Here is a 22,106-nt window from a genome sequence, read left to right on the forward strand (position 1 = left end):
TGGTGACAAAACCGATGGCACTGTGATACACTACATCCAATTTGCTGAGTAGAGTGTTGGGGGCCATTTTGTAAATGATGTCGCCGAAGGCAAGGATCGGTAGAATAGGCAGCATGAGTGAAGGAGGCTTCGTTGCGGAATAGGAAGCCGATTCTATATTTCATTTTGGATTGGAGATGCTTAATGTGAGTCTGGAAGGAGAGTTTAGAGTCTAGCCAGACACATAGGTATTTGTAGTTGTCCACATATTCTAGGTCAGAACCATCCAGAGTAGTGATGCTAGTCGGGCGGGAAAGTGCGGGCAGCGATCAGATGAAGAGCATGCACTTATTTTTACTAGCATTTAAAAGCAGTTGGAGGCCACAGAAGGACTGTTGTGTGGCGTTGAAGCTCGTTTGGAGGTTTGCACAGTGTCCAAAGATGGGCCAGATGTATGCAGAATGGTGTCGTCTGCATAGAGGTGGATCAGAGAATCACAAGCAGCAAGAGCGACATCATTGATATAAACAGAGAAAAGAATCGCCCGAGAATTCAAGCCTGTGGCACCCCCATAGAGACTGCCAGAGGTCCGGACAACAGGACCTCTGAGAAGTAGTTGGTGAACCAGGCGAGGCAGTCGTTTGAGAAGCCAAGGATATTGAGTCTGCGGATAAGAATGCGGTGATTAACAGAGTCGAAAGCCTTGGCCAAGCCAAAGAAGACGGCTGCACAGTACAGTGCAGCCGTTGGCGGGTATGATCGATGGCGGTTATGATATCGTTTTGGACCTTAAGCATCGCTGAGGTGCACCCATGACCAGCTCGGAAACCAGATTGCATAGTGGAGAAGGTACGGTGGAATTCGAAATGGTCGGTGATCTGTTTATTAACTTGGCTTGTGAAGATTTTAGAAAGACAGGGCAGGAAGGATATAGGTCTATAACAGTTTGGCTCTAGAGTGTCTCCCCATTTGAAGAGGGGGATGACCGCGGCAGCTTTCCAAGTAATAGGGGTTGCAACAATTTCGGCAGATAATTTTAGAAAGAGAGGGTCCAGATTGTCTAGCCCAGCTGATTTGTAGGGATCCAGATTTTGCAGCTCTTTCAGAACATCAGCTGTCTGGATTTGGGTGAAGGAGCAGCGGGGAGGGGGGGGGTGGCAAGTTGTTGCAGAGGGTGCTGAGATGTTGGCCGGGGTAGGGGTAGCCAGGTTGAAAGCATGGCCAGCCGTAGAAAAATGCTAATTAAATCTACGATAATCGAGAATGTCATCGGTGGTGACAGTGTTTCCAATCCTCAGTGCAGTGGGCAGCTGCTCTTATTCTCCATGGAATTTACAGTGTCCCAAAACTTTTTGGAATTAGTGCTACAGGAAGCAAATTTCTGTTTGAAAAGCTAGCCTTAGGAAAGCTAACTGATTATCTTGGTTTCTGACTTCCCTGAAAAGTTGCACATTGCGGGGGCTATTCGATGCTAATGCAGAARGCCACAGGATGTTTTTGTGCTGGTCAAGGGCTATATCTGTTCTTAGTTCTACATTTATTTATTTTAAAAATATATATATTTTTAAATGGGGCATGCTTATTTAAGATGGAGAGGAAAGTACTTTTGAAGAGTAACCAGTTATCCTCTCCTGACAGGATGAGGTCAATATCTTTCCAGGATACCCAGGCCAGGTCGATTAGAAAGGCCTGCTCGCTGAATTGTTTTAGGGAGTGTTTGACAGTGATGAGGGGTGGTCGCTTGACCACAGACCCATTACGCATGCAGGCAATGAGGCAGTGATCGCTGAGATTCTGGTTGAAAACAGCAGAGGTGTATTTAGAGGGCAAGTTGGTCAGGATGATATCTAAGAGAGTGCCCATGGTTACAGATTTAGGGTTGTACCTGGTAGGTTCCTTGATCATTTGTGAAATTGAGGGCATCTAGCTCAGATTGTAGCACGGCCGGGGTGTTAAGCATGTCCCAGTTTAGGTCACCTAACAGTACTAACTCTGAAGATAGACAGGGGCGATCAATTCACATATGGTGTCCAGGGCACAGCTGGGGGCTGAAGAGGGTCTATAACAAGCGGCAACGGTGAGAGACTTCTTTCTGGAAAGGTGGATTTTTAAAAGTAGAAGCTTGAATTGTTTGGGCACAGACCTGGATAGTATGACAGAACTCTGCAGGCTAACGCCGCCCCATTTGGCAGTTCTAGCTGGTCTGAAAAATGTATAGTTAGGGATGGAAATTTCAGGATATATACACTATAGACGGTATATAAACTCAGCAAAAAATAAACGTCCCTTTTTAAAGGACCCTGTCTTTCAAAGGTAATTCGTAAAAATCCAAATAACTTCGCAGATCTTCATTGTAAAGGTTTTAAACACTGTTCAATGAACCATGAACAATTAATGAACATGCACCTGTGGAACGGTCGTTAAGACACTAACAGCTTACAGACGGTAGGCAAATAAGGTCACAGTTATGAAAACTTAGGACACTAAAGAGGCCTTTCTACTGACTCTGAAAAACAAAAGATGCCCAGGATCCCTGCTCATCTGCGTGAACGTGCCTTAGGCATGCTGCAAGGAGGCATGAGGACTGCATATGTGGCCAGGGCAATAAATTGCAATGTCCGTACTCTGAGACGCCTAAGACAGCGCTACAGGGAGACAGGATGGACAGCTGATCGTCCTCGCAGTGGCAGACCACGTGTAACAAAACCTGCACAYGATTTTGGTACATCCAAACATCACACCTGCGGGACAGGTACAGGATGGCAACAACAACTGCCCGAGTTACACCAGGAATACACAATCCCTCCATCAGTGCTCAGACTGTCCGCAATAGGATAAGTGAGGTGGGACTGAGGGCTTGTAGGCCTGTTGTAAGGCAGGTCCTCACCAGACATCACCGGCAACAACGTCACCTATGGGCACAAACCCACCGTCGCTGGATCAGACAGGACTGGCAAAAAGTGCTGTTTTGTCTCACCAGGGGTGATGGTCGGATTCGTGTTTATCATCGAAGGAATGAGCGTTACACCAAGACCTGTACTCTGGAGCGGGATCGATTTGGAGGTGGAGGGTCCGTCATGGTCTGGGGCGGTGTGTCACAGCATCAGACTGCCTGCAATGACAACAGCTCAATCTCAACGCTGTGCGTTACAGGGAAGACATCCTCCTCCCTCATGTGGTACCCTTCCTGCAGGCTCATCCTGACATGACCCTTCAGCATGACAATGCCACCAGCCATACTGCTCGTTCTGCCATGGCCAGCGAAGAGCCCGGATCTCAATTCCATTGAGCACGTCTGGGACCTGTTGGATCGGATGGTGAGGACTAGGGCCATTCCCCCCAGAAATGTCCGGGAACTTACAGGTGCCTTGGTGGAAGAGTGGGGTAACATCTCACAGTAAGAACTGGCAAATATGGTGCAGTCCATGAGGAGGAGATGCACTGCAGTACTTAATGCAGCTGGTGGCACACCAGAAACTGACTGTTACTTTTGATTTTGACCCCCCCCCTTTGTTCAGGGACACATTATTCCATTTCTGTTAGTCACATGTCTGTGGAACTTGTTGAGTTTATATCTCAGTTGTTGAATCTTATGTTCATACAAATATTTACTCATGTTAAGTTCTTAAAATAAACAGTTGACAMAGGACGTTTCTTTTTTTGCTGAGTTTACCACTATAGTCTATATATACCCCTATTGACTATATATACTGTGGCGAAATCCAACACGGAGCCTTCACCGTGCGCTGCCACTTTAAGAGCGCATCAGCAGTCAGAAAGGAGGAAACAAAAATAGCACTTCCGGCTTTCGTTGAAAAAGGTCTTTGTTGGCGCGGCAGTTTGATAGTGTGCAATGCTGTCAGAAGTCTTAKGTTTATTTTCAGCATGCTTAGGTTGTGAAGTTTTTAACTCGATCATCTGTTTTACCGCTCTAGGTCGTGGTTGTTTTTTAAGACCGCACCGGTTATGGATCGTATTGATTAGTAGCAACATTGATGCGAAGCTTAGACATAAAAACCAACAAACCATCAGAAGGACAGACAGTGCAACTGCAAGCCTGAAGTCAACAGCTAAGACCCCTCTCTTCCCTCTATCGTTCCAGTGCTTTACACTGCAGCAGACTAGTGATGGGCATTCAAGCTCTTCTCAGTGAGCCGGTTCGTTCGGCTCAACTCACCAAAAAGAGCCATCTCTTTTGGCTCCCAAACGGCTCTTTAAAAAAAATATCAAACAGAAGTCAAACAGTTGGCGATAGTTGAGGGATTCCTTCGTGCTGCATTCCCAGTTGCTCTCTCGTCAAACAGCATCCAAACAGAAGATGTTTGTGGCACTACTGGTGCTTCTGCTCCATCTGATCCCTCTTGTTGTCCTGGTGCCTGAGCCAGCTGACTGCTGGGGCTGTCCCTCTTTGAAGAGCCTCATCAATCGCTCTGGCATCACTGAAGGCTAACTTCTTAAACCTGGGGTCAAGTGTAGCGGTTTCTGATAGCACGTGATTATATTCCATTCTGTGGAACTTTCTGTCCATTGATTAACATAGGGTGTCCAACTATGTCACATGTCCTGTGGTTACATTTGCTTCTCTGGCGGCTGGCTGTGATTCGCTGCAGACCCTTACACAGGAGTATAATTTTTGAGGCTGTCACATAGCTGAAAAGAGAGAACAGAAACTTAGCATTTCAGGTTCATGTTTTGTCTACTGATACTACATTCTCATCTACTGTGCATATACATATATGTTACGTTCCCCAGTTTCTGTGCTGTTTTGGGTTTGTGTGTGTGTTTCAGGATGGCTTCCTGTATTTTCAAGCTGCAGAAGGAGTCTGTAATTTCCGACAGCTGTATCCCTTGACGAGAGGGCGGTGTCAGAGCGCCAATCTGCAATGGGGCTGACCAATCAGCTGCTTGGAATCCAGGAAGCCATCCTGAAACACACGCACACAAACCCAAAACAGCACTGAAACTGGGGAACGTAACATGCCCACCCCAAAACCTGCAAACTTCCAGTTTGCAATAACAAAACCCAACACGCAATAACAAAACCCAACACGAACCTTCCTGCGCCGACAGATGGCCACCTCGCTTCGCGTTCCTAGGAAACTATGCAGTATTTCGTTTTTTATGTGTTATTTCTTACATTGTTATCTTAGGTTTTATTACATACAGTCGGGAGGAACTATTGGATATAAGAGCAACGTCAGCTCACCAACATTACGACCAGGAATCCAACTTTCCCTAAGCAGATCCTCTGTTTTGCCCACCACCCAGGACAATGGATCGGATCCCAGCCAGCGACCCAAAACAAAGACGCCGTAGAAGGGGCAGACGGAGCASTCTTCTGGTCAGGCTCCGGAGACGGGTACATCGCGCACCGCTCCTGAGCATACTACTCGCCAATGTCCAGTCTCTTGACAACAAGGTAGACGAAATCCGTACAAGGGTGGCATTCCAGAGAGACATAAGAGACTAACGTTCTTCGCTTCACGGAAACATGGCTCACTCGAGACACGCTATCGGAGTCGGTACAGCCAGCTGTTTTCTTCACACTTCGCGCCGACAGAAACAAGCATCTTTCTGGTAGGTAGAGGGGCGGGGCGGTATGCCTTATGATTAACGAGACGTGGTGTGAACATAACATACAGGAACTCAAGTCCTTCTGATCACCTGAATTTGAATTCCTCACAATCAAATGTCGATCGCATTATCTACCAAGAGAATTCTCTTTGATTATAATCACAGCCACATATATTCCCCCCCAAGCAGACACATCGACCTGAACAAACTTTATTTGACTATGTAAACTGGAAACCACATATCCTGAAACTGCATTCATTGTAGCTGGGGATTTTAACAAGGCTAATCTGAAAACAAGACTCCCTAAATTCTATCAGCATATCGATTGTGCTACCAGGGCTGGTAAAACCCTAGATCATTGTTATTCTAACTTCCGCGACGCATATAAGGCCCTCCCCCACCCTCCTTTTGGAAAAGCTGCACAATCGAGAGCATCCTGTCGGGCTGTATCACCGCCTGGTACGGCAACTGCTCCGCCCATAACCGTAAGGCTCTCCAGAGGGTAGTGAGGTCTGCACAACGCATCACCGGGGGCAAACTACCTGCCCTCCAAGACACCTACACCACCCGATGTCACAGGAAGGCCATAAAGATCATCAAGGACAACAACCACCCGAGCCACTGCCTGTTCACCCCGCTCTCACCCAGAAGGCGAGGTCAGTACAAGTGCATCAAAGTAGGGACCGAGAGACCGAAAAACAGCTTCTTTCTCAAGGCCATCAGACTGTTAAAACAGCCACCCCTAACATTGAGTAGCTGCTGCCAACATACTGACTCAACTCTAGCCACTTTAATAATGGAAAAATTGATGTAATAAATGTATCACTAGCCACTTTAAACAATGCCACTTCATATGTTTACAAACCCTACATTACTCATCTCATATGTATATACTGTACTCTATAACATCTACTGAATCTTGTTGTTTAGTCTGTCTGGGAGCAAGACATCCTGGTCTGCGACGGGGCTGGTTTTCCTTTTATAGTCCGTGATTGACTGTAGACCCTGCCACATACCTCTCGTGTCTGAGCTGTTGAATTGCCACTATTTTGTCTCTATACTGACGCTTAGCTTGTTTGATTGCCTTGCGGAGGGAATAGCTACACTATTTGTATTTGGTCATGTTTTRGGTCACCTTGCCCTGGTTAAAAGCAGTGGTTCGCGCTTTCAGTTTCACGCGAATGCTGCCATCAATCCACGGTTTCTGGTTTGGGAATGTTTTAATAGATGCTGTGGGTACGACATCGCCGATGCACTTGCTAATAAACCCGCTCACCGACTCAGCGTATTCGTCAATGTTGTTGTTCGCCGCAATGCGGAACATATCCCAGGCCACGTGATCGAAGCAATCTTGAAGCGTGGAATCCGATTGGTCAGACCAGCGTTGAACAGACCTGAGCGCGGGAGCTTCCCGTTTTAGTTTCTGTCTATATGCTGGAAGCAACTAAATGGATTCGTGGTCAGCTTTTCCGAAAGGAGGGCAAGGGAGGGCCTTATATGCGTAGCGGAATAACACTTAAAAAAACAAAATCCTGCATAGTTTCCTAGGAACGTGAAGCGAGGCGGCCATCTCTGTCGGCGCCGGAAGTATCAATAGGATAAGGTCATTAGTTTGATCGTTATCCAAATGTCCCATTTGAGAGAGTAACTTTTTCAGCATCTCCGAATTACATAAGCGTTCACATTGCTGTAACGTATGGCGTAACTCCAACCCGTCCTCCTTATCCTCCTCTAGGTCCCAGCCAGGCTTCAGAACCACTGCATACACACAGGAGATGGCGGGCTGGACCGGTTTACCTGAGGAGCTGTCTGGAGAGTCACGCATATAATATGCTTTCAGCATGTTAACATGACACACATGGGAAGAACACCTACGATCTGGGGTCTTTATCACATAATTGGTGTCACTGAGTTTCTTTTCCACAAGATATGGCCCAGAAAAACGTGCCGACAGAGATGAGCCAGGGATTGGCAACAAAACTAAAACTTGATCCCCTGGTGCAAAAAGAAAGACCAACCTCTTTGTCATAATGTAATTTCATGAGTTTGAGACGAGGAGAGACTTTTGGGCTAACGCACATGCGGCGTGCAGTCTCTCCTGTATCTTACTGACATAATCCAACACATTTTTAGGGGCGCTACTGGGTGTAGGAGATAGGATATTCTCCTTCAAAACTTTTAGCAGACCCCGTGGGGTGTGTCCAAACACAAGGTCAGCAGGGCTGAACCCTACGGACTCTTGTATTGTTTCCCTAATAGCAAATAGGACAAAGGGCACCTCCTCATCCCAATCGGTACTGGTATCCATACAATACTTGCGTAGCATCGCCTTTAGCGTCTGATGCCAGCGTTCGAGGGCCCCTTGACTCTCCGGATGATATGGACTGGAGACCTGATGGGAAATACACAGCGTCTTTAACACATTTGAGAACAGTTGACAAAGTTGGTTCCCTGATCAGTTTGGATAACTATAGGGAGTCCAAACGTAGAGAAGAACTTCACTTGTGCCTTCACCACAGTCGTAGCCYTTATAGTACGGAGAGGGATAGCCTCTGGGTATCGAGTAGCACTGCACATTATTGTTAGTAAGAACTGGTTACCTGACCTGGTTTTCGGCAACGGACCTACACAATCAATTATCACTCGTTCAAACGGTTCCCCCACCACAGGAATCAGGCAGAGGGGCGCATGAGGAACTGTTTGATTTGCTTTCCCAGTGAGTTGACATACATGACCTATAAAATTGGACCACGTCAGACTTCAACCTGGCCAGAAAAAAATGTCGAAGGACTCGGTTATAGGTCTTCATGATCCCCAAATGTCCGAACCACACCTGGTCATGGGCGAGTGACAGCACTTGCTGTAGGAAAACCACTTGACTCCAGTCAATAACAGTGTCATGAGCTGCCCATTTARGTATCAAAACTCCTGCTTCCGTAAAGTAGGCGGTCTCCCTAGTTTTAGCTTCCTCAATGGAAATTACCAAAGCAATACACTTGCGAAGACCGGTGTCTCCCTTTTGACATTCAATCACCTTCTCGGGGGTGACAGACAAAAGAATGTCATGTAATTGGGGCGCGATTTCACTTTCCCCTGCCTTAGTTTAAGGGGGTAAAAACCATAGGCCTTGCAGAAGGAATACTCGGTACCTTGTCTTCTACCTCACCATTCTCAAAAATGGAACTAGACAAATCCACCACATCATCCTGCTTGCGAGATTGTGCCCTCAGCAGAAAAAACATTGGGAAATGCTTGAACCAATTTATCTGCAGTTTTGATTTCTGGGTTGTCTACTACTTCTAACACAGGAGTGACGTTACCACCAGCGATATTGTTCCCTACTAGCAATGTGACTCCTCTTACTGGTAGTGTAGACACTCACCAACACGGAAACGTCCTGATACCAAGTCTGACTAAGTGGACCCAGTGTAATGGTACAGGTACAGTTTTTGTCTCTATACCCTGTAATATGACATGCAAGCCACAATACGTTTCAGGAGACCAGGGTAAAGCATCAGTAACGATTACTGACTGTGCCGCCCTGGTGTCTCGTAAGATTTGTATGGGCTTTTGATCAGCTTGTTCTCCAGTTAAGGAAACACAACCGGCAGAGATAAACGGAGCATAGATAGGATCCAGTTTCCCAAATGCTGAATCAATAATTCGGTCCAACAGATGAGCCAAAGACTGGACTAAACCCACGCTTTTTAATTTAGGGGATGGTGATAGGAACTGTTTCGGTTTATTTTTCAAAACCAGGCAGTCCGCAATCACGTGACCCTTTTGGTGACAGTAAAAACAATCACGGATTTCGTGCGAAGGGTCGTCGGAGTAAAAGCAACCCGAACAAGGCACTGATGACGTAATCGTTTGGCCTTCAAAACGAGGCGCACCAAAGACAGTCTTGTGTGTCAAAGCATACTCATCTGCCAACACTGCTGCCTGGGCCAATGTTGCCACTTTCTGTTCATTTAAATTAACTACAATTCTATCAGGCAGGTTGCTTTTAAAATCCTCCAACAGCATCAACTCCTGAATATCAGCAAATGTGTTAGCTTTGCTGGCTGAACACCAGTGATTAAACAGAGACTCTTTGTCCCTTGGAAACTCAAAAGTACGATGAGAGGGTTTTTTGTGGTTACTGAAGCGCTGCCTATAAGCTTCAGGCACCAACTCATAAGCCCGCAACACGGTTGTTTTAACTAWATCATACTGTAAACTGTCTTCCAGGGAGAGAGCGGCTACTACTTCCTGGGCTTTCCCAGACAATTTACATTACAACAGGAGCGGCCAAACCTCGAGTGGCCAATGCAGTGCAGCGGCCACACGTTCAAACGCAGAGAAATAGGAATCAACTTCCGACTRCCGGAATGGAGGGACTAAAGCAATAATTTTTACTTACATCGAAGCAGGCTTGATGATGGGCAGGTTGTGGAGTCGCACTGGAGCCAGTGTCTAGCTCCAGTTGTCGGATCCTAACCTCCTTGTCGGCTTCCATTTCCATTTACCTAATTTCTAAATCAAACTCCATCTGTCTAACGCGCTCTTTATCCTTTTGCTCACCTTTAACCTAGCGGTTCCGTCTGAACAACCCAAAGCAGAAGATAAAGGGTAGAATCGGGGCAATGTAAAAGGGGTACGAGCAACCCCTTCCTCCGCTGACTTGGCATCGAAAGGTCTATCCGTCTCCTCTCCTGAAGCCTCCCTCTCCTCATCTTTCAATGAGAATTCATTTTCTCACTAAACCCTCCCCGATTAGCACCAAAAGCTCAGACTTTAGGGCTTTCTCAGGGACGAAGAGTCCATAATGGTTAGCTATAGCGCAAAGGTCTACTTTACGCAATCCCACCAACAGAGGGCGCTTCAATAAACTGAGAGACGGCTGAGGCAGCCATGGTACACAGCAGCCTATTGAACACACGCAAACAAAACAAGTCACCCAAATTCACAACCTACCATCATACCTCAATCACCAATCACAGAGAGCTCAGAGCAGCGGGATCCGGTGGGTTTAAAGATCCCGGATGAGCCCCCATTGTGTTACGTACGCCTTTTGGAAGAGGGAACGCAACACCCTGCTACAACTCAACTCCCCATAGAGTGAAAGATGTATGTGATTGTAGGTGTGGGTAAGGATGACAGAGGCAGAGAATATTATCGTTAACAGGGGATTTATGGGGTTTTCCTGCTTGGAATTGTGTACATTGGATTTAGACTATTGCTATAATTTCTAAAACCTCTGTCCTCCACGACAGAAAATGTCTGGAAATCGGTGGCAATCATTTTAGCCAATGCAATATCAATTTGGCCTTGTTTTGCTACAGACATAGACTTTGGCATAAACTGGTCCATAGAAGACTGCGTTGCTGTGGGTCGCGGAGTAGGCCTACTTGACTGAGTGGATACATCTCCACGTGTGGCTCCACCACTATCACTATCACCTTTCTCTCCTCGGCTGCTAAATGTGACTGTGAGTGAGAAAGCTTGGCCCTCCCTCACCTCACGTATCTTTGGTTCATTGGTTGACACTGCGTGTCTGATTGACAGGAACAACAGGTTAGGCTGTTAGTCTGAGCAGACAGTCAGAACGAATGTGTGCGCTTGAGCATTTAGCCATTTAGGCCTATATTATTTTTCGTTCATTGAATTAGTTAATTCTATTAATTTAAATCTTTTGATTATTCATATCTTAATTTAAAAATATTCTTATAAATAGATTCGGCTCTTCTGATATGCGAGCCGGCTCCCAACGTTCACCGACAAGAGCCGGCTCTTAGAGCCGACTCGTTCGCAAACTACCCATCACTACAGCAGACTTTATTTATTTTTCAATGCGCTTCCCTTTGATGTTCAGTGTCGCTGGACTATTATTGCCCTGCCAGAAGTATTTGGGTTGACATTTTAGTTAAAGGGAGGTTGCTTGCAAGTTTATTGTGTATTGTTATTTGAACTGTATTGATGTGGGGTGGTACTATTGACATGTAGCCGAGAAGATTTTGGACATTTTAAGGCCTTTGTTTTGTCGATGAACACCCACACACCCATTCATACCCTCTGCACTCCACTGGGAGGTAATACAGATGATTGCAAATCCTCTAATGTTGTTTACTGGGTTCGTTCTTGTCAATTGTTTCTATTAAGTTGCTGTCAAATTGCTCTGCCATTATTATTGTATGAGGTATTACTTGTAGGGTTACCCCTGTGCTGTGACGTGTGTTTTCTATATGGTGTCTTTTTCTCTCTACTGGCTATCAGGCAAACAGGCTACAGTCTAGGCAGTCTCTTCTGCTGATGTGTGTGTGTGTGTGTGTGTCTGGTAGTGGTGCTCTATCCTACTCTTTTCCTTTCGGCAGGGTTAATACCTGCACTATATATACAGTTGAAGTCGGAGGTTTACATACACCTTAGCCAAATATATTTAAACTCAGTTTTTCACAATTCCTTGTAAAAATTCCCTTAGGTCAGTTAGGATCACCACTTTATTTTAAGAATGTGAAATGTCAGAATAATAGAGTGATTTATTTCAGCTTTTATTTCTTTCATCACATTCTCAGTGGGTCAGAAGTTTACATACACTCAATTTGTATTTGGTAGCATTGCCTTTAAATTGTTTAACTTGGGTCAAACGTTTTGGGTAGCCTTCCACAAGCTTCCCACAATAAGTTGGGTGAATTTTGGCCCATTCCTCCTGACAGAGCTGGTGTAACTGAGTCAGGTTTGTAGGCCTGCTTACTCGCACACGCTTTTTCAGTTCTGCCTATAGGATTGAGGTCAGGGCTTTGTGATGGCCACTCCAATACCTTGACTTTGATGTCCTTAAGCCATTTTGCCACAACTTTGGAAGGGGTCATTGTCCATTTGGAAGACCCATTTGCGACCCAGCTTTAACTTCCTGACTGATGTCTTGAGATGTTGCTTTAATATATCCACATAATTTCCCACCTCATGATGCCATCTATTTTGTGAAGTGCACCAGTCCCTCCTGCAGCAAAGCACCCCAACAACATGATGCTGCCATCCCGTGCTTCACGGTTGGGCTGGTGTTCTTCGGCTTGCAAGCATCCCCCTTTTTCCTCCAAACATAACAATGGTCATTATGGCCAAACAGTTCTATTTTTGTTTCACCAGACCAGAGGACATTTCTCAAAAAAGTACGCTCTTTGTCCCCATGTGCAGTTGCAAACCGTAGTCTGGCTTTTTTATGGCGGTTTTGGGGCAGTGGCTTCTTCCTTGCTGAGCGGCCTTTCAGGTTATGTCGATATAGCACTCGTTTTACTATGGATACAGATACTTTTGTACCCGTTTCCGCCAGCATCTTCACAAGGTGCTGAACGCGTCTCCTTCCTGAGCGGTATGATGGCTGCTTGGTCCCATGGTGTTTATACGTGCAAACTATTGTTTGTACAGATGAATGTGGTACCTTCAGGCGTTTGGAAATTGCTCCCAAGGATGAACCAGACTTATGGAGGTCTACAATTTTTTTTATCTGAGGTCTTGGCTGATTTCTTTTGATTTTCCCATGATGTCAAGCAAAGAGGCACTGAGTTTGAAGGTAGGCCTTGAAATACATCCACAGATACACCTCTAATTGACTCAAATTATGTCAATTAGCCTATCAGAAGCTTCTAAAGCCATGACATCATTTTCTGGAATTTTCCATGCTGTTTAAAGGCACAGTCAACTTAGTGTATGGAAACTTCCGACTTCAACTGTACCACTATAGGCTATATATACCACTGAAGACTGAGCTTCTCCTACTTATATGTATTCTTTGCATATATTATCTGTAAATGGTTTACTATAGTTTTCTGCATCGTATTGGTAGCCTACTTGTTTTTATTTTGTAGACAATATCAATTTTATTCTGAGACAAACAATATGCCTAGGTCTATACAGAAGCTCGTGTACAATCTGATTCAATCATACATGAACCATTAGACAGGTATAACTTGTGAAGTAATATTTATGTAATTGCCTTTGCATTTCACCTTCAATGTACATGTACTTTACTCTGTAGGAATCGGGCAAACCATACAAGAAAATGACCTATAAACAAACAACCTGTTCTACAGTATAAACTGTGTGACACCGAGCCCTGAATGCTGATTGGCTAACAGCCGCGGTATATTAGACCACAAACAACCTGTTCTACAGTATACCATGTTTACCACCAAGCTTCTCTTCTTATGAGAAGCTGCAAGCAGCAGGTTCTTTGTGTACTGATCAATCTTAATAAATAGCTATCCTTTATTATAGATAGGCACAACTACACATCTAACTATAACATAGACCGAGACTAGACAAGCTAAATATCTAAGTTCATTATAGATTTAGGTCTAGGCCAATTAAATCAAACCAATCATAKCAACTAGACATCTAACTAGTCTTTAGTATATCAGTATATAGACCAACATACTTGGCCTCTACCCCTAGATCCAGACCAACTAGACTTAAGATCGTGGCCAACTATGAGACCAAATATTGTTGAAAGCCAGTCTGTTTGTGCCATCATACCGATGCTTTGTCACTCATTGTCATGCAAACATGTGTGGCTTGACAATGATAGCAGATCTGAGATCAGGCTAGCTCTAATCAAGACAAAATGCTAACAACATGTCTAGCTAGACAATAGATCTAAAACCAATAGTAATAGTTGAAAAAAGCACACATTTTCTGAATAAAATTTCCCTATTCCAGTTTAAAATATAGATCTGGGTGTTAGAAATAGAAGTAATACAAAAGTAGCCTAATCCGATTCCTCTAAAATAGTAATACATTAAGTTAAATGTCTTTCAACATAACTGTAGTTGCTATAATATATAGATATTTTTATGTTGATTGATGCAACTTTTATTTTGAAAAAGCGTTCTACGGGAAGTGAGAGTGAAAATCCAGTAGGATTCACGGATATCATTAGGGATTTTCCTTCAATTATTATTTTTATTTCGAAGCTGCTTTGACTCAAGAAAAACAAGTGGACATAACTATTTTAACTAGCTAACAAAACACAACCCTGGCCATGTCTGAGACATACGGTAGGAAATCTTCACTAGTACAGTAAGGTCGCATTACAATAGATATCCAGAGGCGACGATGGAGCAGGTGTAACGTCATTGCTATGTCTCTATCAAAACAAATAGCCTACGCTAGCTAGCTAACGTTAGCGTTTCCTGTTTACTCGTTGATGGGGGTATAGCTTTAGCTAGATAGCTTGCATCTCTGTCAAATGTCATCATTAGCTAATTGGTTTCTTATCTAGACAATCCTCTACATTTCAGAGAGCGACAGTAGCTAACGTTAAATGTCGGCGAAAAAGTAGCTAGCTATACATGAAGCAAAAAAAATGCGTTAGTTCAGCTAACGTTAGTTATAGCAAGCTGATTAAGCCGGGTGCTGTGCTGCTGGATGATTGGCATTGCAAATGCGTTGTTGGTGTACACATGTTAACTAGCTAGCTATCCAACTAGCCTAATGAATATGCATGATCTAATGATTACAATGAATATGAAATATGAATAAAAATGAAGTTTGTTTTCCCTCTTCTAGACTTCCTGTTCAAATTCCTAGTGATTGGGAATGCCGGAACTGGAAAATCATGTCTTCTTCACCAGTTTATTGAGAAGAGATGTAAGTCCTGTCCAATGCCTGGATTGTACTGACATGTACTTCCTATCTAGCTAGCTATAACATGTATTTTAGGTACAAGCTACACTTTAAGGTTAAAAGAGCTTTGAATCAATAAATATGTTGTGATCAACTGATGTGTTGTGCTATTAACATGAAACGATTTAATTTAAATCGCAGTCAAAGACGATTCGAATCACACTATCGGAGTGGAGTTTGGCTCAAAGATAATCAACGTGGGGAACAAATATGTCAAACTCCAAATCTGGGACACTGCAGGACAAGAGAGATTCAGGTATGATACAAGACAGCATTTCACATACCTACTCATACTGTGGCAGGGCATCAGACATTTTATTCAAACCAGCTTGTGTAACAGTATAACTTTACGTCCGTCCCCTCGCCCCGACCCGGGCGCGAACCAGGGACCCTCTGCACACATCAACAACTGACACCCACGAAGCGTCGTTACCCATCGCTCCACAAAAGCCGTGGCCCTTGCAGAGCAAAGGGAACCACTTCTTCTAGGTTTCAGAGCAAGTGACGTAACTGATTGAAACGCTATTAGCGCGTACCCGCTAACTAGCTAGCCATTTCACATCCGTTACACTCACCCCCCTTTCAACCTCCCCTTTCCGCAGCAACCAGTGATCCGGGTCAACAGCATCAATGTAACAGTATAACTTAGTACGTCCCCTCACCCCGACGCGAACCAGGGACCCTCTGCACACATCAACAACAGTCACCCACGAAGCGTCTTACCCATCGCTCCAAAAAGCCGCGGCCCTTGCAGAGCAAGGGAACCACTACTTCTAGTTTCAGAGCAAGTGACGTAACTGATTGAAACGCTATTAGCGCGTACCCGCTAACTAGCTAGCCATTTCACATCCGTTACACTTGGACCGTTTCATCTCCAGGCGACCATAGAGAACTGGTGCCAGATCCTTAGAACAGTAAGGAAATAAATAATGGCCAATATGGCCATAATTTATTTTAGCGCTGCTAAAATGCTGATGTTGGGAGTTACTAATGTGGAGTGCAGCTAAAATTCTGAAGCACTACTACTGAGCACCATGTAGGATTTTGTTTTGCGACTTGGATGGCACCTGATCATCTTTGGAGGACAGCACTAAATGCTGTATGTATAGCTAGCTATATTTGGAGTAGGAGATGGATAATGTCAATTTATAAATGCAGTTCTGATGTGTAAAATGTCCCAGGTGGTTCAATGATGATATTTCAAAGTGATGTTAAACTGTTATTCTCTCCCAGATCTGTGACGCGGAGTTACTACAGAGGCGCTGCAGGAGCGCTGCTTGTGTATGACATCACCAGGTAAGTCAGGAGAAATAATACATGCTTTATTATGGGTTACCTTCAAGGAGTATGCTGTTTTGGAGCTGTTGTAACAGTTTAACTTTATGTCCGTCCCCTCGCGCGAACCAGGGACCGTTTGCACACATCAACAACAGTCACCCACGAAGCATCGTTACCCATCGCTCCACAGAGCAAGGGGAACCACTACTTCAAGGTCTCAAAGCGAGTGACGTAACCGATTGAAACGCTATTACGCGCACCACCGCTAACTAGCTAGCCATTTCACATCCGTTACACTCACCCCTTTCGACCTCTCCTTTTCCGCAGCAACCAGTGATCCGGGTCAACAGCATCAATGTAACAGTTTAACTTTACGTCCGTCCCCTCATCCCGACCCGGCGCGAACCAGGGACCCTCTGCACACATCAACAACAGTCACCCATGAAGCATCGTTACCCATCGCTCCACAAAAGCCGTGGCCCTTGCAGAGCAAGGGGAACCACTACTTCAAGGTCTCAAAGCGAGTGACGTAACCGATTGAAACGCAATAAGCGCGCACCACCGCTAACTAGCTAGCCATTTCACATCCGTTACACTGTACCATCTTTGTGAATAAACAACAAATGTTTCTAAAAAGACATATTGAATTTAGTACATGAGCACGACTCTAGGGGACCTAAACTCAGGAAAAAAAGAAACATCCTCTCACTGTCAACTGCGTATATTTTCAGCAAACTTAACGTGTAAATATTTGTATGAACATAACAAGATTCAACAACTGAGACATAAACTGAACAAGTTCCACAGACATGTGACTAAAATAAATGGAATAATGTGTCCCTGAACAAAGGGGGGGGTCAAAATCAAAAGTAACAGTCAGTTTCTGGTTGCCACCAGCTGCATTAAGTACTGCAGTGCATCTCCTCCTCGTGGACTGCACCCGATTTGTCAGTTCTTGCTGTGAGATTTACCCACTCCTTCCACCAAGGCACCTACAAGTTCCCAGACTTTTCTAGGGGGAAATGGCCCTAGTCCTCACCTCCGATCCAACAGGTCCCAGACGTGCTCAATGGGATTGAGATCCGGGCTCTTCGCTGGCCATGGCAGACACTGACATTCCTGTCTTGCAGGAAATCACGCACAGGAACGACGTATAGGCTGTGCATTGTCATGCTGAGGGTCATGTCAGGATGAGCCTGCAGGAAGGGTACCACATGAGGGAGGAGGATGTCTTCCCTGTAATGCACAGCGTTGTCATTGCCTGCAATGACAACAAGCTCAGTCTGATGATGCTGTGACACACCGCCCCAGACCATGACGGACCCTCCACTTCCAACTCAATCCCGCTCCAGAGTACAGTCCTCGGTGTAACGCTCATTCCTTCAACAATAAACACGAATTCCACCAACACCCCTGGTGAGACAACCACGACTCGTCAGTGAAGAGCACTTTTTGACAGTCCTGTCTGTTCAAGCGACGGTGGGTTTGTGCCCATAGGTGACGTTGTTGCTGYTGATGTCTGGTGAGGACCTGCCTTACAACAGGCCTATAAACCCTCAATCCAGCATCGCTCAGCCTATTGAGGACAGTCTGAGCACTGATGGAGGGATTGTGCGTTCCTGGTGTTGCCATCCTGTACCTGTCCTGCAGGTGTGATGTTTCGGATGTACCGATCCTGTGCAGGTGTTGTTACACGTGGTCTGCCACTGCGAGGATGCTCAGCTGTCCGTCCTGTCCCTGTAGCGGTGTCTTAGGCATCTCACAGTACGGACATTGCAATTTATTGCCCTGGCCACATCTGCAGTCCTCATGCCTCCTTGCAGCATGCCTAAAGCACGTTCACGCAGATGAGCAGGGACCATGGGCATCTTTCTTTTGGTGTTTTTCAGAGTCAGTAGAAAGGCCTCTTTAGTGTCCTAAGTTTTCATAACTGTGACCTTAATTGCCTACCGTCTGTAAGCTGTTAGTGTCTTAACGACCGTTCCACAGGTGCATGTTCATTAATTGTTCATGGTTCATTGAACAAGCATGGGAAACATGGGTTTAAACCCTTTACAATGAAGATCTGCGAAGTTATTTGGATTTTTACGAATTATCTTTAAAAGACAGGGTCCTTTAAAAAGGGACGTTTATTTTTTTGCTGAGTTTAGATATATGACTCATTGGTAGCACATTGGCTCCTGTCATCTTTTTTTGGAAACACTGCTCTAACCTTTCTAAAGTCAAATTTGATTCATGGAAACAACCATCTGATCTGTGTCTTCACTGCTCTCGTCCTCTCAATCTATTTTATCTATCTGACCTCATCGTCCTCAGCCGGGAAACCTACAACGCCTTGACCAACTGGCTGACAGACGCCAGGATGCTGGCCAGCCAAAACATTGTCATCATCCTGTGTGGTAACAAGAAGGACTTGGACGCAGACCGGGAGGTCACCTTCCTGGAGGCGTCTCGCTTTGCTCAGGAAAATGGTGGGTTTTAGTATGAATGATGATCCCGCTTAACACTGAAATCCAACGGCGGTATGTATCAAGCGTCTGACTGGGAGTGCTGATTTAGGAGCAGGTCTTCTGTCATTTTAGTCATTGTGTTCAAGAAAGCTAAGCTGATCCTAGATCAGCACTCCTGCTCTAAAACGCTTGTTATATATCACCCAAAAAGGTAGCTCCTACCCTCTAGACACTGTTGTAGACCTGAACGTCTAGGAATTCCACAGACGCCAAGGTGAAGCAATTACCATAAGATCCTAATTTGAGTGTTTTCCATGCCCCACTAGAGGTCACTGTAGGACAACACTGTGAACTAGTGCACACAGAACCTTGGCAGCTTCATGTCCTCCACAGCTAAATGCTGATTTAGGGCTCTATTCAATCCATATCACAGAAGTTCAGTGTTGCAGCGTGATTGAAATTTAAAGGCAATGTTTTCGCATTAGCAGTGACTGTATTCATGGTAAACACTGCTTATGTCCACTCCAGGTAGAGTCACTTTAACTCTACCTGCATGTACATATTACCTCGACAAACCGGTGCCCCCGCACATTGGCTCTATACCCGTATCCCCTGTATATAGCCTCGCTATTGTTGTTTTACTGCTGCTCTTTAATTATTTGTTACTTACATTTTTTATTTTTACTCATCTAGTTTTTACTTAACACTTATTTTTCTTAAAACTGCATTGTTGGTTAAGGGCTTGTAAGTAAGCATTTCACTGTAATGTCTACACCTGTTGTATTTGGAGCACATGACAAATAACATTTGATTTGAATCAGAAACTCCCTTTTAAATTTCCATTGTGCATTCTGTATCACTTCGGCTTTACTTATTGAATAGAGCACTGGGTTTCCTATCCATCAAGGATAGTCAATGTTAATATTGTGTCCCGCTGTCTTGTCTGTTTCAGAGCTGATGTTTCTGGAGACCAGTGCTCTGACAGGGGAGAACGTGGAGGAGGCCTTTGTGCAGTGTGCTAGGAAAATTCTCAACAAGATAGAGTCGGGTATCTCTCGGCTATCAGTGTCTTCTCACCTTAACCAACAGCAATGAAAGCATAGTTTACCAGCTGAACTGTTTCAGCTCAGGGAATTTATTTCAACCTTCCTCTGTCTCTCTCTTTGAATCTCTCTCTTCTCTTCCAGGAGAGTTGGACCCGGAGCGGATGGGATCAGGGATCCAGTACGGAGACGCGGCGCTGCGACAGCTGCGCTCCCCTCGCAGAGGACAGGCCGAGAGCGCCCAGGAATGTGGCTGTTAGTGAACAAGCTCAGTGTGCCCAGATCAAAGGTGAGAGACTGCTGCCTACTGCAAAGGATTCTGGTCTGGGACTTGCCCTGGCGTTATCGCACAAGTAACTCAATTAATAGCTCAGTTTAGTGACATCCAAACTGCCGCCTCTCAAAATAGCAGGCACAGATAAAGTTGTAATCGTAGATGTTGCTTTTCACATGTTATATAAGAGGCCATTAAAAAGTCTTCTCCATTTCACAGTTGAGGCTGTTTCATTGCATGGAGCATTTTGAGATGCAAATCCATGAGCTTTAAAGATTTGTCCATAATTCACCAAATGCTGAAAGACTGCTAGTTTGATCGCCATTATTGTTGTCAGTTTCATCTGTTAATTTAAGCTCATCACATGCCCCCTCAGAGACGGGTTCGAGCCCTTAACTACTTCATGTACCCCTTCATGTACCCCTCTATATCTGTCCGTACATTAAAATGTGGATCAGAAATAAAATAAAACATTGTCAGAATGCTGATGCATGTACTTCTCAAATGGTTTCCCTGAATGGTTTGCAATGTTTTATTTTCTGTTGCTCCAAGGTGATCTCTGAAACTACTTCAGGGCTAAGTGTAAGTCTGTGTCCCAAATGTAACTCCCTAAGTCTAGAGCCTCTTTATGGTACTGTGTCTCCCCCTGTGGTAATGGGGGGGGGGGGGGGGGGGGGGGGGGGGAGGGGGGGGGGCTGTTTTTAGGTATCTCACAGAGGGAGGAGCCATCTATCTATTTCGGTCCTCCAGCTCCCAAGTTGCTAATATGTCGGTGATACAGAACCATAGCCACTCAAACCGACTCCACCTCTTTTGGTAGAGGGGAGGGTAAAGGTCATGAGAATGACGAGCCTCCCTACTAAGCTGTCTGGATGCGGCTCCACACAACGGGTCGATACAGTGTTCCCTCTGGGCAGATATATATTTAACCCGAGATTCTCCTGACTCCTGTTGGGTAAAGGGTCTCTGAAGTGCCTTATTTGGGTGTTGTAGTGTTTCATAAAAATTGCCAGGCATAAATAGAGGGGTACAATGTCTGCAGACAGGAATCATCAATTAGCTTGTTAATTACAGAGTGTAGAGTTGAGTAACTGCCAAGTATTGCCAGCCCGCAGTTGTAACTCTGTTAATTGCACATTGACACAGATGTCTCGGCTAAAGGGGCTAATAAAGGGGCTACAAGATCGCTACTCACCTGTGTGCCTGGGTGTATATTGGATTCAAAGCTCTCTGTCCTTGTTTCCAGGCAGGTTGGTGAAGACTCAGATGACAGATGTAGGGAACATGATACATCGTGGCCGAGCGACTCTTCCCTGACCTTTTTCTAACTTCCCAACTTCCGGATGTTCCATCAGTGATCCATAGAGAGCCCTGGATTTCTGGCCCCAATCTGGAATGCTGAGCTTGTTCCTGGACCCCTCAGACACAGGCAGAGATGCCCCTGTTCCAATCTCCTCTAAGAGTGGACCAAGCCCTTCAATCATCTAGGCCGTATTCATAATGCGTCTCTAAGTCAGAGTGCTGATATTATTTATTTTTCCTCTTAGATCATAATGAATAAGACAACATGGACAAGGGGACCTGATCCTCGATCAGCACACTTAATCAGAGACGCTAAATGATTACGGGCCCTGGAATTTTACTTACACCCCTGTACTGCTGCCCTATCCCTACCCACAGCATCTTGCATTATGTACAGTACTATCTGTATAAAGAATATATCATTTAAGTACCTCAAAGCATGTTTTATGGACTGAATATCACAGTATTTCATTATTTGCTGAAGAATAATCAATCAATTTTGACATCACATTTTCCTTTGTCATGTTACGTAGATAACCAATC

General features: G+C 44.9%; 1 protein-coding gene across 1 annotated transcript; it reads left to right on the plus strand.

Moving 5' to 3' along the window:
- Positions 1 to 14,415: 14,415 nt before the first annotated feature.
- On the plus strand, positions 14,416 to 21,774 carry LOC111978634 (ras-related protein Rab-4A). The gene is made up of 8 exons (XM_024008814.2): positions 14,416 to 14,588; positions 15,100 to 15,180; positions 15,358 to 15,472; positions 16,450 to 16,512; positions 18,811 to 18,965; positions 19,897 to 19,992; positions 20,132 to 20,276; positions 21,508 to 21,774. Exons 1-7 carry the CDS (start codon positions 14,573 to 14,575, stop codon positions 20,245 to 20,247), a joined length of 642 nt encoding a protein of 213 aa, XP_023864582.1. The 5' UTR covers positions 14,416 to 14,572; the 3' UTR covers positions 20,248 to 20,276; positions 21,508 to 21,774.
- The last annotated feature ends 332 nt before the right edge of the window (positions 21,775 to 22,106 follow it).

This window comes from Salvelinus sp. IW2-2015, linkage group LG18 (genome assembly GCF_002910315.2).
Source record: "Salvelinus sp. IW2-2015 linkage group LG18, ASM291031v2, whole genome shotgun sequence".
NCBI lineage: Eukaryota > Metazoa > Chordata > Actinopteri > Salmoniformes > Salmonidae > Salvelinus > Salvelinus sp. IW2-2015.